The sequence below is a fragment of the Vulpes lagopus genome, chromosome 2, assembly GCF_018345385.1.
Source record: "Vulpes lagopus strain Blue_001 chromosome 2, ASM1834538v1, whole genome shotgun sequence".
NCBI classification, from domain to species: Eukaryota; Metazoa; Chordata; class Mammalia; order Carnivora; family Canidae; genus Vulpes; species Vulpes lagopus.
In genome coordinates this window covers 105,085,211-105,103,995 of record NC_054825.1, presented here as the reverse complement: position 1 = coordinate 105,103,995, position 18,785 = coordinate 105,085,211, and the positions used below count along the sequence as shown (strand labels likewise).

Below are 18,785 nucleotides of genomic sequence, written 5' to 3'. Positions count from 1 at the left end.
AGGTCTGTTCATTAATGTGACCTAGAAATCTTGGATTCTATTTCATAATTGGTTTTTGTCTATGGAATCCAGAAGTCATTTTAACCTTTTAATGCTTCAATTTTCTTCTGAAAGGAAGGCACAAGACATCCACTTTATAATGGAATGTAGAGACTTAGCATTCTCGGAACCGTGGGATGTAATCTCCATGAAGCAATCATTTCTCTGCAGTGAGTTTTTGGGGGACTAGAGTATGAGAGCTAAACTGATCCCTTATTCTTTCAGAAAAGAACACTGAACAGAAGGATAAACAGAAAGCATCCTATTTATAAATAAATGGAAGGGATTTACTAAATTTTCTTAACAGAACTTTAAAAATCACTTCTGGAAACACTGACTTACAATGAATGGCCCCAAAGTTGACATGGGGCTGGTGGAGAAGACAATCCTATATGTGGGGTCCTTAGCACAGGTGCAGATACAGCCTGGCCACCGGGGTTTAGGTCCCTTGTGGTTTTTTGAGGGGAGGGAAAAAGGGAGTTTGTTTTTGATCAGGTGTCCTTGTTACCTGGGTTAACTAATGAAGATGGAATGAATATTAACTTGAAGTTCACAAATTTTCATAATACAATATATTTTGATTTTTAGACATAATTAAGGTCTTTTAGCATTGTATGACTACTACTATTTAAAGCGCAGATTTATAGTTCTGTGATTATTTTAAAACTTAAATGCGTAAGAGTTGACAGTGGTTTTGGTTATCTCCTAAAGCCTGAGTGATCACATTTATTTTTATTCTGATAAAACGCAAAGGGTAGCTCTGTGAATGGGCATATGAACTACAGTGTTTCAGATGAGCATCTGATGGCCTCCGAGTCTCTGTCTTGCTCAAAGGGAAGTCAGAGTGAAAGCTAGAGCAGAGCAAGGAGGTGCACTACAACTCACCAGAATAACAACAGGTATATTAGCACTGATAGTAGAGTCCCTCGAAACCTGCTTTTATCATTTCCTACAAAGTAACAGAGAAGGTGTCAATGTATCTAACATCTCTGACCTTGTAGGTGCTATGACAGATGCATCCTGAATTTTGTCTTTAGAACACAAGAAAAACAAAACTAACTCATCAAGAAGACAGCATGACCTTTGAACTCTCAAAAAACAGCAACAATGGTAAGGATCCCAGGGTGTGCAGGTAACGCTGGCAGTAACCCCAGGGATCAATGAGAGGATGGGAGGATGGTGGCTCATGCCAATGGAGAGCACTGATACCTTCTCAGGGGACTCAAGACCCAGCCCTGAATTCCGCACACAAGGGATTTTTTTTTTTTTGATCTGCAAAATTTTATTAAGCAATAGCTGGACAACTTTTACAACTTCAAATCATCAAGAAAAAAATAAGGAGATAATCCATCTCAGTAATAAAGACAGAAAATAATTTGGACAAACCACGTCATTTTGAATGCAAACCATTAATGCCTTCTAGAATACCTCCCACACAATCTAATACACAAAATACATCAGAAGAGAGGCAAATAAGGGCGAGCTTGTTAGAATGCAAGTGGGGATCTCAACAGATCTTGCTTGGAAAGTAAAACAAAGCAGGATGCTGAAATTGAAAAACAAACAAAGCAACACTGGAGGGACTGAGGTGCACAAAGCAGCGGCGCTATTCCCAAGGTTTGGATAAGAACATGCTGGTGGTCTGGTTTGGTCTGGGACCTGTGCACCTGCATCGTGCACTTACATTAAAAAAAAAAAAAAAAAAGGAAAAAAGAAAATGCCAGTAGTAACAAACTCAGAAATTATGTCCAAATTTACAGTACCAAAATAATGCATTTATAAACAAATGCAAAAACAATACCCCTTTGGTAAATGATACAGTGCCTTTTTCAGTCAAACGCATAACCCATGCTTTTCTACAATATGAAAAAAAATTTATCTACAACAAACAACAGGATCTTAGAACCCTACCCCTCCCCTTTAAAAGAACTTGTAAACAGAAAGTATTGGTACAAGTTACAAGAAAATTGCACAAAGCCATAGAAATGAAAAAAAAGTAAGCCACGACCCTTCAGATTTTCATCAGCCGGAGCGAAGGAAATACAGATGGTGACGAGATCCGAGATCCGAGTTGTGTGCTATTACAAAATCCCAGGAACTCAAACATTTTTGATACATTTTGTCTTAAGGAACTTGTTCACAACTATTGACTTGGCCAGCGGATAGACAGCCCACACAGGGACACGATGGGTTCCTTTCAAAAAATCTTTTCAACTTGAAGATAGTGTCACACTGTTGAACACACTCAAGAATTCAAACCAGCCTGGGCATGTTCTCCTTTGTTCTTTTCTCAACCCACTCTATAGTTTTTTGGGGCAAATGGTGACTTATTTTCAGGCTGTTCTCTAGGGTGTCCATGGAGCAGGGCACACATGGGGAGGTTCCTGTGTCTTACCTGGAATAGGTGCTTTTGTGTGATTTTATGCGAACAAACAGTGTTCCAAAAGCAGTTGTTTCTAGAGGTGAACCTGCTAAAGATTATTTTATGCATGGGTATACACTCATGAGATAGCTCATTAATGCTGGAAAAGAAATATTTCTCTATAAAAGGCAATTATTTTGAAACATACCTTCCAAGTTTGTGGAATGAGGAAATGGTCACATTTTGAGCCCTCAGGCTATTAAAGCTGGATGGGAGTTTAGAATTTTGGTCAGGCTACGTCGTCCCCCTCATTTCACAGACAAATAGAGGCTGGCAGAGCAGGTCTGACCCCCGAGTCAGGAGGATTACAGGATGCATATATGTGTTTTTGCGTATCTTTGTGGGACATGCAACCAGGGGGCAATGGACATGGGGGCAAAAGGCTAACCTGCAAAATCCTGATTCATACTGCCATTAGAGCCTTGACATTTTCCTGCTTCCCCGGCACTGATTTTTCTTAGAAAGGTACATTCAGTGCATATACTGTACACAAATCTATGCCTTTGGTTTGATGAGGTTAGAGTCTAAACAAATTTAATATTGGTTTTATGTTTTTTTACGCACTACTTCCCTCGAAAAGTCATGGATTCTTTATGTAGTTGACTAGGCTAATGCCTTTAGCGGTTCGATGAGGTATCTCAATATTTGTAAGTTGCTATTAATAAGCATGAAGTGTGTAGAATTCTGCTGTTTAAAAGTACTGATTTTAGTAGTATTTAATAAATTGAGACGGAATGAAAACGATCTTTAAAATAAGTGAAACCATCACTGTCACCTTAAGAGATACCACATCACAGGCGCTGCAGACGCGTAAGAATGAGTTGCATGAGACAGCTTCTTCCTTCGGGCCAGAGTACAGAGTGGGCGGCTGCTGCTCCTTGGGTATGCACACCTCCCCAGACCAGGCCTCTGTCTCCACGTGCCCAACAGGCCTTCTGGAGAGTGAGCCCAGAATTTAGAGAGTTCAGTGATTTGCTACAAACACTGACCTTCTCTTCACACATATATTTGTGCAGTTTTTGTTCCAAGGATTTACCCTCTATTTGCTCTTAGGAAGAAAAGTTCTAAAATGTATTTTTGCATGGTCTCTGTATCTTAAGAACCAACCTGAATTTGGAAAGCGGACACTTACTGACAATAATGCCTTCCTTTGCTGCCGTCCTTCCTCTTCATTTCATTCATAACACCTTTTATTTTTAGTTAAAAATAAAATGTTCAAAAGAAGGGGCAATATTATTTTAGGATATGTCATCTCAAAGAAATCTACTGCTCTGTATATAATCAATACCAAAGGATGCAAAAAAAAAAAAAAAAAAAAAGCCCCAACCAAAACAAAACCTAGTTTTAAAGGATTAATAGGAATTTTTTTCCCAATTAGAAAAGTTACAAATTGTCCAGCAGAAAAAACACCTTCTATCATATCCTCTTTATTTCTCACAGCAAAATATGCTGCTACCAAATAACTCATTACAAACACACTATTTTTCTAAATAAATAAAATGGGCATAACTCACCAGTACAGAGTAACAAAATAATTCCTAAGAACACTATTAAAGCAAGATAAATAATTATCTCTTGGACAACAAAACAGGGGAACTGCATTTAAATTATTTTAGAAATAGGCCATAACCATTATTGCACAACTAATAATAAGCATGAAACATCTTACCAAGCTACAGAAACTCCTATAAAAGAATTATATAATTCTGAATACACTGCTAAATTCTTTCTTGAAGAATTTACCCACAAAGAATCAGGTTCAATATTTTAAAATATAAGATGGAAAACTCTGATGTTAGGTGGGAGATGTCCTCATCTGTGTTTCTTCAAGGTTTGGAGAGAATGGTGAGTGATATCGTCTTGCTATGGGGTAAGGAACGGGCCAGTTTCTTCTCTAGTTTTTAAACCAAAACAAGGAATGTAAAAATACATATTTTCAAAAGGCTTTTCTATAGTGTCTTTCATTTGTCTGCTCCAAACACAATCCCAATTGAGGACCCTCTGCCAGTAGACAGCTCCTGGGCTCCTGCCCTAAAAACATCACAGGTGTGGGTAGCTGGCAACAGTGAGCTGGGCTTTGTTATCAGGGCTGGATGCTGCCCAAGGTGTCCCCTAGGGAGGAAGAGGAGGAGGAGGAGGAGGGAAAAGGTCACCTCAGGAGATTTTCTGTTTTTTTTTTTTTTTTAAATCAACCAGCTATCTAAAGTACTATAATTTTAATAATGTGTTCCCAGTGGCTTATCTCCTCAGTGAACAGTCTGTACAGTTAATAAAGAACATTTTTTTCCTCCTAGATATAATTGAGGGACTTTTTTTCAAAGAGATGACTATACCTCTATGTTTTAATACCCTGGCAAATGCTTACAATTTTGTTACATTTCTTAACTATAAGAAAACATTTCTGGTCAACTGAATTTTAATTTGGCTGAGGAGAAGAAAGGCGTGCTTTCAAATCAGTATCCTCAGCATTTTTAAAGAGAGAAAGTGTGGCGATACCCTTACCCACTGTGAGAGACCAGGTCTTCTGCCACACTTTCCAGATTAAACAATAAAAGGGGGAGGGGACAAGGCTGCTTTTCAGAGAGTGAGCACCTAGTGACTCACCAGGGCACTGGGTGACAAGGTCGCTACCCCACCACACACCAGGATCTTTCCATTTTGTCTCTTGCCTTCTCCCGAAGGCAATCACCACTATGGAATCCTGACATGTTATAAAACGGGTGGAGTCTTCAATGTAAACATCCTCCAAAGGGAAGCACAGCCCTTGTACTATTTTAAGTCACACTGTGTAAACCACCCACGTGTCCATGTGCAGGAGCTCCTTCCTTACCTGCCACCCCTCCCCCATCGGCACGAGCAAATTCTGTTTATACCTGGTCAGAGCACCCCTGCACAAAGCCTACTCCTACTAGTCAAACACAGGGCATTTGCCACAATACCCATCATTGGTCAAGTCACCTTTGGGGAAGTAACATTACACACGTGAATGAAATGGCCCCCTACGAGAACCTGTACCTTCGGGACTTTTGGTTGTCTTTTTTTAAAGAGTTTTTTTTTTTTTTTTTCACACTAGTGGTTATGATACGAACGAGTCATAAAGCTAGATGTGTGGAGAATGAAAATAATGCACGCTCCCTAGTCTCAAAGAACAGCAGGCGGGAAGGTGGTCCACCTTCCTTCCGAAGGGCCCCTTGTCCTGGCATCTGACAGAAGCACACACAGTGGGACATTACCACAGCAACTACGTTTCCTAAAGAACACCAGGTGCCTTGCACCCTTTGCTTCCACATACCACACTTCTGTATTCTTTCTTTCTTTTTTTTTTTTTAAAAAGAAGAAGAGAAACAAAGGATTATAAAAGCCCAAACAAACAACAACAACTAAAGGTCAGTCTGTCTCCCGGGCCTGACAGATTTTTCCAGTTTTGTCCGTGTCTTCTGGCCCCAGTCATCTGGGGCCCTGGGTGACTCCTCAAGCATAATCGCTGACGAGGCTTCTCTCTTCACCCGACACCAGTCTTTTCACTTCAGGCGCTGGGTCACGTTGGCCAGGGCAACTGCGAAGGCCTGCACAGCTGAGAAGGGGTACTGGAAGTCCAAAATGTACGCGTTGCCGTCAATCCTCCCAAACTGCATCACCTGGGGGGGGGGGGGGGGTTGGGGCGGGCAGAGAAGCAAAGACATGAAAAGAAAACAAAGTGGGAAACACAACCACATCAGGGTGGCTCCTGAGGGAGGGAGTCGGCACAGTCCAGGAGGCAAGTTTGCCAACCAAAGTGACTCTGGGTCAGGCTTATTCATCTAACTATGAGTTTGTCAGAAATAAAGGGTGGAGGTGGGGGGGGGCATATTCAACCTGCAGTGGAAAAATACTGAGCAAAAATTCAGAGCATGGAAAGCTCCCGAGGTCAAATAAAATGGTTTCCTTACCAAGGAAACAGAGAAGAGAAAAAGTATAAGAAAGACTCCATAGGCTAATAGATGGCTAAGAGACACATCAATCATTACGGTCAAATGTCACTGCTCAGAGATAATACAACACAGTCCACCACCTTCCCCTGGCACTCCATCTCCTGAGCCTGCCTTCCTTGGTCATTTCAGTACTTAGTGTGACCACATGTTACCATCTAACACTATATTATATACATATATTTGTTTATGGTTTTTCTTTTCATTTTTGGTAAACTCCACGAGGACAGTGACTTTCTCTATTTTCCTCATTGCTCTATTTCAGCATTTGGAGCAAGGCCGGCAAACTCTCTGAAGGGCTGATGACAAACATTTTAGGCTTTATAGGTTACAGGGTCTTTGCCACAACTTTCTCTTGTATGACAAAAGCAGCCTTAGACAATATTTAAGTGAGTGGGCATGGCTGTGTTCTAATAAAACTTTATTTATAAAAAGAGGCAGCAGGTCGGATTGGTCTGTGGGTCACCATTTACCGACTTCAGGTTTAGAAGACTGCCAACAAGTAGCAGGTGCTCAATAGGTATTTGTTGAGTGAACTAATGAAAATGAGATTTAAATACGAGAGGTGAAGGGAATTCCCAGGGTGGGGAAGAGGTATAGTGCCAGAACAACAGTTATGCAGCAGGGTTAAAGCTACCATTTCTGGTTGCAGCAGGAAAAACTGACAAGTCACCCAGTGTGTAATGTAACACAAGGGGATTTACATTATGCCAGAGAATCAAAGGAATGACTTAGTAATAAAGACACAGAAATGAGCAAACACTGGCTAATTATTATGTCTAGGGAAAAGAAAACTATACAATAAAAAAGGAAATATAATTAAGCCATAATACATGGCTCAGCTATAAATCGTAAATCATTAGCATAATGAGATAACCAATGACTCTACACAAAGGAAGAAAAAGGGAAGTTCACATGCGTATGTGTGGTGGTGGGGGTGAAGAAAACAAACCCTCACATTCCTCAGGAAGAAGTCGATATGTGATGTAAAAAACCGAAAAATCAATAAACAGAAGTGAGAACATGTCCTTTAGAAAGGGAGTGTCAAATGCCAGAAAAAACAGCTGGGGAGCACACGACAGGGAGAGCATGGTTTGGGGGTGGGCCGGGGGCTGGGCAGGAGCCTACTGGTTCTCCTCCTGGATCTCGCAGAATCATTTAACTTTTAAAAAATCAGTACGTGAGTGGCTTTGATGAAAAGTAAATAAAAGCTAGCAATAAGCCCACCGTAAGTTAGAACCATGATTGGCCCCACTTAAGAGGTATCAGTTGTTTTCTGTATTTCTCATTGGCTCCTAGAAGGCCAAAGCACTGATACCCTTCACCAGGTTTTTATTTTTATTTTTTAAAGGTTTTATTTACGAGAGAGAGAGAGAGAGAGAGAGAGAGAGAATGGCAGAGACACACAGGCAGAGGGAGAAGCAGGCTCCACGCAGGGAACCCGATGTGGGACCCGATCCCAGGGACCCCAGGATCACACGCCCTGGGCCAAAGGCAGGCGCCAAACCACTGAGCCACCCAGGGATCCCTCTCCCCCCCACCCCCTGCCTTCACCAGGTTTTTAAAAACCCCCAGAGACCAGTCAAGCCCAGAAAGCAGGCATTCTGGGCAGGCCCTGAGACATGCTTTCTTACCTGCCGCCCCTCCAGCTCAATCTGGAAGTTCTTTGCCGACTCCTGGGTCACCCGCCCCCCGAAGTCCAGCTGGTACACCTGGGTGGCCTCATTCCAGAGAGGCTGCTTGTTGGCCATGACGTACACGAAGCCCTGGCTGCCCAGCCGCCCATCTTCCTTCTCACTGGCTTTCCGGCACTTGAACTCTTCTAGCTCACTGGCCGTCCTCAGGCTCCTCTTGCTCTTCCAGCCTTTCTTGCTGCCCTGGCTCTGGTTCATCAGCTCATCCCCGCTGATGAACAGCTCAGGCTCACTCTCGGAGCTGTCCTGGAACTCATTCGTCTTATTCAATTTCTTTGACTTCAGTTGGTCTTTCTGACTCTTCACTTTCTTCTTCTCCCTCCCCAGGCGGGGGCTGGAGATCAGGGAATTAAAGTCACTCAAAGTCCTTGCCTCCTTCTTCACTTTGCCCTCGGTGATGGCCTGAACATTTCCTTCCTCGGCACGGCTGTCCAGGCGTTTCCGGTTCTTCTTTCCAAACTTCTCTGTCCGCTGGGGGACTGGACTTTCTGTCAGGGAGAGGACTTCTTGGAAGTTGTCTGTGGTCTCTACCATCACCTCTGTACCCAAGTGGTTTTGGAGGTCGGTGGGCGGTGGGGACACGAGGGGCTTCTCCACCACCAAGTGTGCCTTGGGGGGCAGAGTGCCCTGGGGGTTCTGCACAGGCGGGCAAGGGCTGTAGGAATTCCAGGGGTGCAAGGCGATAGGTGGCAGCTGTAAACTTGAGCAGGTGCTGCTTCCTGGATACATGGGGGGCAAGGTGCAGTAGGAGAGGCTGGGTGGGTAGGCTGGCTGTAGGACCACTGTGGACTCCTGTGGTGCAAACTGCGTTGGGGACAGGGCATCTTTTGGGGAGCAGGGAGTCTGCACTCCTGGCATAGGGGGTGTGTTATAGCTTCCTGGATACGGCATTCCCATCCCATAGCCTGTTTGGAACGTGGCAGTAGGACTGGCGGGAGACTTCGGCGAGACAAAGGGCACTCGGGACACGTCCAGGTGCTGGCTCTGACCTACTATAAGAGGGGACAGTTTCAGGGGGTGGGGCACTGAAGTCTGGGCTGTCCTTTCCTGAGGGACCCAAATGTCCTCCCCCAGCACAGGGTCCCATTGGTAAGGGGGTGGCCGTTTCACGGCCACAGCAGCTTCGTTCAGCGTGGGGTGCCTCAAGGGCTTCTCTACCGGACAGTGCTGGGCCAGTGCCTCATCCTCAGTGAAGGCCGAGTTAACGTAGTCGGCGCGGTCGCGGCCTCCGTCCGGCGGGCTCAGAAGGCTGTAGGATGACTGCGAGGTCAGGGGTGAGGTGCTGGCGGCGTGTGCCAGGCCTGATCCCGGCTGCACGCCCCCCGTACCTGTGCCCGGCTCGGGCCGCCCCGCGCTGCCACCGCTGCTGCACTGGCTGCAGGTGTACAGGGCAGGCGGGGGCCGCGCCGGGAACTGCGCCACGCCCTTGGGCTTGGGCGGGTGCTGCAGCGGGGCCCGCGGAGGCTCGGCCAGCTGCGCTGCCTTGAGTGCCACCTCACGGTTGTTCCTGCGCAGTGTGGCGTGGATGAGACTGTCAGGCCTCTGGGCAGCGCCCCGGCCGGACATGAGCGGGCCAGCGATTTCGGGGTATGGGGGTGGGTCTCCCGTCGGGATGGAGTAGCGTGGGACTGTCAAGCGGTTCAGGGTCGCACTGGTGCAGGGCTGGGGGACCTTCTTCTCAGTGGCGGTGAGCCTCAGGGTGGCTGAACTGCCAGGGCCGGGGAGAGTGTAGGTGTTCTGGGAGCAGAGCATCCGCGTCCGAGGCCGGCACACCTCTTCCACGTTGCCGCTGCTGTCAAAGGTGGTGATCCTCTCATAGCCCAGGGGCGTCTGGTAGTGTGCCGCTGTGGGGTACAGTGAAAAGTCACCCTTCTTCAGGCACGTGTCCACTGGGGGCTGCGGGGGCGGCAGCGGGGGTGGGGGCGCAGCTGTGGTTGGGGCAGCGGGGATGGTTCCCGGGTAGGGAGGTGGGGGGTTCATCTTCGCCACCTGGACCTCCTGTGGGGCACTGAACACCACTGCGTCCCCTTCGGCAGCCAGCTGAGCCACTGGCCGCAGGGCCTTGGCAGCCTTCTGCAGGTGGTCATGGTCTCGGTCTCCATGGTCCACCACCGACAGCTGGATTGCCCCCTGTGTTGGCGGCGGCAGGGACAACTGAGCAGGGTTCGGGATGATGCGGCTCATCTCCACACCTCCGAAGATCACCTGGCCAGGGTTGGAGTAGCGGTTGGAGACTGGGTACTGGGTAGCGCTATCACTTCCGTGCTCAGATGTCCCTACTGCAGTGGTCTGATTGGTCAGGACATCCAGCTGCACATTCTGATTGGCCAGCAGGGACTGTACCAAGCCTATGCTCTGAGTGGGGGACATGGCTTGCGCCGAGCTGTGGATGGGTGCTATAGGGATGTTCACGGTGCAGGGTGGATTGTTCTCAGGTACACCAGATGCTCCCGTCACTGGAAGGAAAGAAAAATGGACTGCTTACAAAACAGTGCCATGAAACTGGGTCATAATAAGTAATACATCTCAACTCATCCAGTCCTTTTTGCATACATAATGCAATTGTTATAGACAGAGATGTGTTTGCATGGGGAAAGCCAGACCTTTCACACAAGTTATATATAAAGTTTCTCTAAGGTTTCTGGAGGGTGTACACAGGTAATTTGTGAGTTCTGCAGGACAGCTTGGTTGTCCATTGGTTAAGGGCACTGTCAAAGCTTTTCAATGAATAAACTTTTGAACTTTCTGAATTTGGTACCTAAATGGTACCATGGCAAATACCACTTTTTTTTAATGTAAAATTTTTTTTATTTTTAAATACTTAACTGTTTAAAGATGATTTTTACTCTTGAATTCATAAAATAGCCCACTCTTTCATGCAGGAAGAGCGCTACTGTATGGTATGATACTTCACTGAGCATTCATAATGCCTAGGGTCCTGGGTAGGTTTATCCACAATTATGGATTGGTCAATATGGGAAATGTCACACAGCAGATGTGTATCTGAAGTACATATGTAAATTAAGTTTTTGTAAAGAGAATCATGTAAAATGCAGTAGAGATACCAATGAAAAAATCTTCTGGCAAATAAGCATTATTAGGGAAGGATCATTTCCTAATTTTTCTGTTTTAGCATTTCAAACAGTATGTAAGGTACAGCCACCCTCTGCAAAACACTGTAAATATATCCTATTTGTACACAGAGGGGATTTAATGAAGTATGAATGTGAGCAATGATCTACAGACCACATGCAGGTGCTCAGAGTACCACTGGGCATTGGCAATGAGAATTGCTCATTTGGGCCTTTTAAGTGCCGTGGCAACTAGTACATGAGCAGGAAGCAGGATTTAACTAGCTAATTGCAAAGGCTGTCTGATCTGTTACCAGAACTACAGAATGAAGGCTGCTAGTTCATCAAAAGCTAAGCCCACCCTTGGTGCCTGTCACAGATTCTCCCCTCCTTGGGGCCTTCTAATGAGATGTAACTATCTCCTGGTTACATGAATCTAGGTCCTGTCTCAAGTTTTTTGTTATTCCTGTTCAGATCCCTCCTCCAGATGTTCACTCATCTGCAAGGAGTTCTGAGGGCAGGTGTCTTCCCTGCTAAAGAGAAGAATCTGTCACCAGCATTATGTGCAAGCCCTAAGACAAAATGCTCCCCCCACTCTGCCTGGGAAGCCCAGACAGGAGGAGCAGCACAAGGGCTGACCATTAGGGGGAGCTGTGTTAGTCACCATCTGGAAGCACAGGGAGGGCGTGATAGAGAAAGTATAAAAGATACTTCTGAATCCAAGATTCTGAAATTGTAGGAAACGTGCTATAAAGGTCTTCACCAAACTGCAGGTTTATATGGTTGCAAAACCTTGCTTATTAGGACTTGGATAATCTAGAACACCTGCTACACCTATGAGGGCTATACCACTGGAGAACCAAGATGGCTAATTGTCAGAAAGTCCTATACAAATAATTTTACAGGTGAAGAAGGTAAACAACTGGGCTAAGAGAAGGTAAACAGCTCCCCCAAGTTCAGAGCCTGAGCTGGTATGTGTGTCCTTCCCTTTCCTGGGGAGGACCATAGTCCTGTTCTAGGACCACCAAATAAAGAAGTCAGTGGCTCATGTAGGATTCCTCTGGCTCAGAAACCAGAGACTTTCAGAACCCTGTTTGGTTCTAAGTAGAGAAGTCTTCCTATCTATAAAATTACAGGTAGGTATTTTTTGAGAACAGTTACATAGAAATAACTGGCAGACTACTTAGAAATCATTGTACTGTTGATCAAAACAGGATCCCCTCCTCCTAGAGAACACTTAAATTAATATGCTACAGATATTTGAAAATTTGGATACTGGGATTTTAAAAGCTTGTACTGGATTTCAACCTTTAACTCAGACCAGGCTTCTGTACACTGAGATGTGCATTGCACACTGGGAGAGAGATGGGTGAACGTAAAGGCTTTCTGTCCTGGAGATGGGGCAGGGTTGAGACACTGGGTTCTGTGGGTGCCGCAGGACCACTGAGTGATGCTGCTCTCTAGGCAGGGGCTGAAAGGATGGGGGCTAGCCTAGGGCCAACGAGAGCCGGTGTTAGTTCTGATTTTGTGGAATTCTCATCAGTCCTGGTAACTTCTCTAACGGGGCACATAACTCAGGATTACTGTGAAGATAAAACAAGATGGTAGAGTGTTCTGTGGACATGAGCTATCATGGCCACCAGTGTCGTCCTTGCTCCGGTAGCTCCCCTCAAAGCTTGGAGACAGCATGACCTTTTTCCCGTGATGTGCCACCACACCCACCAACTGAGGAAGTTATATATTTTTTTCTAAACCAAGGCGGTGGGCACAGACTGACACATGGTAATCCTCCACTACTTACCACTCTGTTCCCGTCACGACCCCCTAAGAACACACCTGGTAAATCATCTTCATCTTCACTGAAAACATTTGGGTTGAAGACAGGTAAATTAACATAGTCCATGGAAATCTTCCGGACCTCTGGGAGATAGATGGTCATCTGCCGCGGCTGGAGATGCAGGAGGCTGGTTTTATAGATTACTGGTGGGAAGGAGGAAAGCACATTAACAGGGACATGCATGAGGGGAGAGTTACAAGAAGAGAAGTGGGGGTGCGGGTCCCTCCCTGCCCGCAGAAGACAGATGTGCACAGGCAGGGGACAGTCGTCTCCCTCCCATACACTGCCGGCCACTCCAGCCGTGCTTTAGATTTCCAGTCACTTTGCCAAGTGGTCTATCTACAGAACCACACATTAAAAATGTCAAAAACCTGTCCTAGACTTACATGCTTTTCTGGAATGAGCTGGGAGAGGATATATCTATTTTTTAAAAGCCTCATTTACAGTCAGAATTGTAATTTAGTAAAAACAGTTGAGATGAGCAGAGTGCCAAGCTCAGGGGGATCTGCAGCAACCCAAGAGATGGGTGACATGGGTCAGGTCAGAATAAAACACTGCCCTTACTTGGGACTGGGTTTCTTGTCTTCCTGACTTACAACTTCAGTTTCATGATCGGGATAGAGATTCAGGGAACTTCCACACTGTTTCTTTACATGATAAGATTTTATTTCATCAGCATGGACATTTAAGACAATGCCTGGATGGCAACTCAAATATTTAGAGGAGACAAAATCGGTTAAAAACCATGAATCTGAATTTAGGTTTCGTGGTAGGTTAGAGTCAGGATGAAACTGTGCCATCGACTTTTATGTTTAATACAACTCCCTGTGTGGTAAGTAGAAATTCTTGAATTATTGTCATTCTCATGTTTTGTGAAACTCTGCTGGTGCCCAGTGGTCTGCTGGCTGGCACTCCATGGCCCAGCAAGCCTTCCCTGGTGCAATGCTCTATAAGGCTGGGCTTGGGCTGCTGTGGGCTCAGACTTTTCCAATAAGACACGGGCCTTATTTATGTGTTCACCTCTCTTGCCCACAAAAAAGAATATGAATTGTGGCTTAAAATTCTGGGTGGTTCTCTACAGCTAAGGAATTAATGCATTAAAATGCTATTCTTTGGTGTTCAGACTGATTTAAAAAAAGTCAAATTTAAAATCTCAGGAGGGGGCAGCCTGGGTGGCTCAGCGGTTTAGTACCACCTTCAGCCCCGGGTGTGATCCTGGAGACCCGGGATCGAGTCCCATGTCAGGCTCCCTGCGTGGAGCCTGCTTCTCTCTTTGCCTATGTCTCTGCCTCTCTTTCTCTTTCTCTTTCTCTCTCATGAATAAATAAAATCTTAAAAAAAGAAAAAAATCTCAGGAGGGATTAAAAAAATAACATCAGTTGCCTCCAGGGGGAAGAAAATTAGGTGGCCAGAGATGAAGAGGAGAGTTTTACTGTATACTGCATTTCAAATCTTTTCAATTTTGAATTTATTCTATATTTTTTAAATGGGGAGAGCAAAAAATCAAAAACAAAATTTCATGGGCCAGATAATTCTAATTGAAGGAAACAAACTATCCAATATAAAATATATCCAACAGTACTCACTTTTGAATCCATTAGAGTGTCAGAGATTATTTAATAGGGTGCTACATGTAACATATCTTCTCGAATCCAAGAGATAGGGATCAAGTGGAAAATTCTCTTAGCTTGACAAATGAATAGTAATAGCTAAAATGCTCTTTTTAAAAAATGGTCAGTGATTAGGACAATGGTTTCACTGTAGTCCTACAGAAAGATTTTATCCTGGGCATTTGAATTCCTCGTACTGGAGCACTATGTACCTTGAAGGCACATATAGGCTCTCCTGTCTCAAGGTGCTTGTGGACTTAACGTGTGGATCTATTCAACATCCAGAAGGGAAAGATGTATGAAGACTCCATTCCTCTTTTCAGTGTATATACTACAGTTCTCAGCATATGGATGGGAGTAAGAGAATACTCACCCATGGTGATTAGAATCCCCTGGTGCACGTTACTGAAGTGTGTAACTAGTTTAAAAAGCATATCCTACACTAAATGATAAAAATATAGTCAAGGTAAAACAGGCAACTTTGTGGTATTAAAACTGTGAGTTAATACATAAGATTATTTGTAACCTATATTCAGAAGAAAATATCTGAGTTTAAAATGTAAAATAAGAGATCAAAATGAATGTAACCTAGGAATAGATGTTTGCATAGCTTACTATGTTATTAAGGGTGTTAAAAAAAAAAGTCTTACTATTTGATTCATTTTACTGTTTTCATTGTCATCATGTACACAAATTCTGAAAACCACTAACTTTCTCAAACTTAATGTCTGAAAGCCTCATAAAATCAACCTAAGTATTTACCTTAAAAAAAAAAAAGAATCCCCTTGTGCATCAGCAGGGCATGGCTGCATTACTGAAGAATATGCTTTTGTGGTCATCAGAGCCATTCCAGGTTGTTGACAATATTACAAGAGATTTCTTTGCATTATGTGTAGGGACAGCCTATTGTTAATTTCCTAAGCCAGTTTTTTTTTAAGATTTTATTTATTTATTCGTTTGAGACAGAGAGAGAGAGAGAGAGAGAGAGAGAGAGAGAGAGACAGGCAGAAGGACAAGCAGGCTCCATGCAGGGAGCCTGAGATGGGACTCGATCCTAGGTCTCCAGGATCAGGCCTTGGGCTGAAGGTGGCGCTAAACTGCTGGGCAACCAGGGCTGCCCTCCTAAGGCAGTTTTATGTTTTACTTTTACTCTTTTTCTTTGATCTGAGAAACCTCAAAATGAAAAACCTGAATGCAGCACAATTTAATAAGTCTCTTAAGATACACATAGGGCATAGGTCTTCATAACATCTGGTTTGCAAGAATTATTTATTTATTTATTTAGTTAGTTATTTTTAAAGATTTTATTTATTTACTCATGAGAGACACAGAGAGAGGCAGAGACACAGGCAGAGGGAGAAGCAGGCTCCCTGCAGGGAGCCCAACATGGGACTCGATCCTGGGACTCCAGGATAATGTTCCGGACCAAAGGCAGGTACTAAACTGCTGAGCCACCCAGGGGCCCCAAGAATTATTTAATTGAAAGGATCTAACCGTGTCTGGAACAACTCTAATAGGCAGACTCTGATTTTGTCAAAAGCCATTTTAGCAGGTTATGCAGAGCCATTCAATATGGGACCACCACCCACAGTCAAGCCTAGCCTTCCACAGGGATATGTGTGTGCCAAATGATGAGGCCATCTAGCAAGGCTGGGGGAGAAGGGTGGGCAGCACATGACCTCAGCCCACCCAGGATGTGCCTATTGGCATAAAGCTGCTTTGAAAAGGACCTTCTGTCATTTCATTCCTTCACCATCCCCAAGTAGACAGGACACATTAGTTCTACTCAATTGAGCTCCGGAGTACAGAAAAGAATGGAATGTCAGGTTCTAGCCTAGCTTTTACTCCCTTGAGTTTTTTTCCTTCAGTGTCTCAAACTTCTCAAGGAAAGAATATTTATCCAGGACTTCTAGGTGAAATCTATAAGGATTTACCACAAAGAGCCATATTAATAGCCAGCTTCTTACAATCTTTAATGCTTTCTCCTCAACCTTCTTCTGATGCCAGAACCTAAAGATACTGGTACCAAAACCTGCCCGCAGTGAAAGGCCAGAAATAAAAATAACAGAAACCTATCAAATCTTTGTTAGAGATTGCAGCTGGTTTCAGTCTTTTCCTAAGTCAGGGCTTATATAAAAAAAAAAAAAATGAAAGCCCTGCTGGCGAAAAACCAATTTGAGTAATAATTCTAACTTTCGTGAAATCACAGTGGGTAGAGTCAAAGTTTAGAGGTAAATAAAGTACATGTTAATCTTCTGGTGCCATAACAGCTCATCTGAATGGTCTTTTTTTAGTCTCAGTTCCAGTTTGGAGAACAGGCAGAGAAGAGGACATGGTTTTTACCTGCACCGAGGTTGGTTGGCAGGAAAGCAGCCAACCCCACAATCTTAAACTTGGTTCCCCAGATATTAGACGTGACCTGAGCAAGATAGTTGTGCTGTGGGGGAAAAAAAAGGAAAAAAAAAATCACAATCTATTTTCATATTTTCTGTTGATCACTTAGGAACTAAGAAAACTAACATTTTTGCTTTAAAAAGTCACAGGTGGGAACTGCTAGAAATACTTTCTCTGTATCATTCTAGCCTTTTTAAGACCAGAAGCTAACTAGAACATGTCAGGCATGTGTTTCTCAATGGGGGTTCACTGAGCTGAGATTCGCAGGTTGGGAGCAAGGATGATGTGTCCCAGTGTACTCGTGTGTATAGGTGAAAGAAGTCACAAAGGTGAATCTGGGCGCATTTTTCTTCACCTCTCCTTTCCCCTGCAATCACTGAATTAGAGAGGGTATACCTAGCTCTGAATCCATTCTTACCCTTGGTATTTCTCCTGGAAATACCAGTTGTGCTGTTATCAGTTTGAACACAAACTACCCAATTATGTTTCCTCATTCAGATCAAATTAAAAAAAATTTTTAAAGTTTATCAGTATGTTTAAACCATATGTGAATATTTGTGTATAAGAGCAATAGCAAAGATGAATAAAATACAGCTCCTCAAAGAGCTTAGAACCCAATGGAGGATATAGGCTTACAATTATTTGCAGATAAGGAAGTCACTGAGGAAAAAAAAAAAAAAAAAAAAAAAAAGGAAGTCACTGAGAAATATTATAAGGGAGTTACAAACAAGATGCTTTGGGATTGCTGTGGCTGAGCCAGGGAAGGAAACCTGTGCAACAGAGGCCAAGTTCTACCTGGAAGCATGCTGGTAGAAACAAGAAGAGGAGACAGAGAGGGTGAGCCAGGTGACCCTGGTGACCCAGGCACAGCAAATGCACAAAAGCAGAAAGAGGCCAGTCAACAGTAAGGCTGTGGTGCCTATAGGGCATAGAGGGGGACCAGGATGGAGAGACGGCAGCGCCAGACTGTGGGGCCATGACCAGGGACTGACTCCTCTGGACACCAGAGTTACTGAAGGGTCAGAAGTGGCTTGAGGGAGCAGAGGAGAGAAGTGTGGATATGTCTCAACCGGAGCTGCCTGTGAAAAGACTCACGTGGCAAGAGAGGGGTGTCTGAGGTGGGAAGGAGGTCCTGGGTGATAGGGTGGTCCTGGGGGACCAAAGGGCTGTGGGGGCGAGGAAGTCAAGCTCTGGTTCTCTATGCCCTGGACCTGGAATGGCAGTGACAGGTAGGGAGCCTGGGGTGGTGAGTGTAGGTGTGACGTACCGAGGGCTCAGCCCCCATACAGGCATACACTGAGGAGGGGACAAAGGGCAAGGGAGCATCAGACACATGGAACTGGCCTGGGCCCCAGGTGCTACCTGAGTGATGTCTTCAAAGGGAAACTCTCTTCGAGTCAGGCTGGGCGAGCCAATGGAGGGCTTGCGCATTGGCAACCGGGGAGACCTGGACATCTCCTGAGCGGCCCGGGACAGCTTGGGAGACTTGCGGGCCTCAATGTTGATCCTGTGGACACAAGGCCGGGAGGGTCAGGCCCACAGGGGCAGAGGCACCCACTGCCTCAGCCCTCACCTCCGTACTCTGGCAGCCACCGTGGGTGCCACGTCCCCAGGGGCCAGGCCCCTTTATCCGAGCCTCTCCTGCCTGCTCTTGCCTTGTGAATATGAAGAAAGAACAGAATTGCATATTGAGTAATATACATTAAAAATACAGAGAGATCAGACCAAGTGAGTCATTTACAAGGAACCT

The 18,785-nt window shown here is 44.8% G+C and overlaps 1 protein-coding gene across 1 annotated transcript in view; it reads right to left on the bottom strand.

The window, feature by feature from the left end:
* Window positions 1–4,920: 4,920 nt before the first annotated feature.
* Window positions 4,921–18,785, bottom strand: part of TULP4 (TUB like protein 4) — a 228,274-nt gene continuing 214,409 nt past the window's right edge. The window contains exons 11-15 of the mRNA XM_041742669.1: window positions 18,398–18,542; window positions 16,985–17,078; window positions 13,031–13,174; window positions 8,064–10,579; window positions 4,921–6,099 (exon numbers count right to left, since the gene is read on the bottom strand). Of these exons, the coding sequence (XP_041598603.1) occupies window positions 5,983–6,099; window positions 8,064–10,579; window positions 13,031–13,174; window positions 16,985–17,078; window positions 18,398–18,542 (3,016 nt within the window). The 3' untranslated portion in view covers window positions 4,921–5,982. The remainder of the gene's footprint in view (window positions 6,100–8,063; window positions 10,580–13,030; window positions 13,175–16,984; window positions 17,079–18,397; window positions 18,543–18,785) is intronic.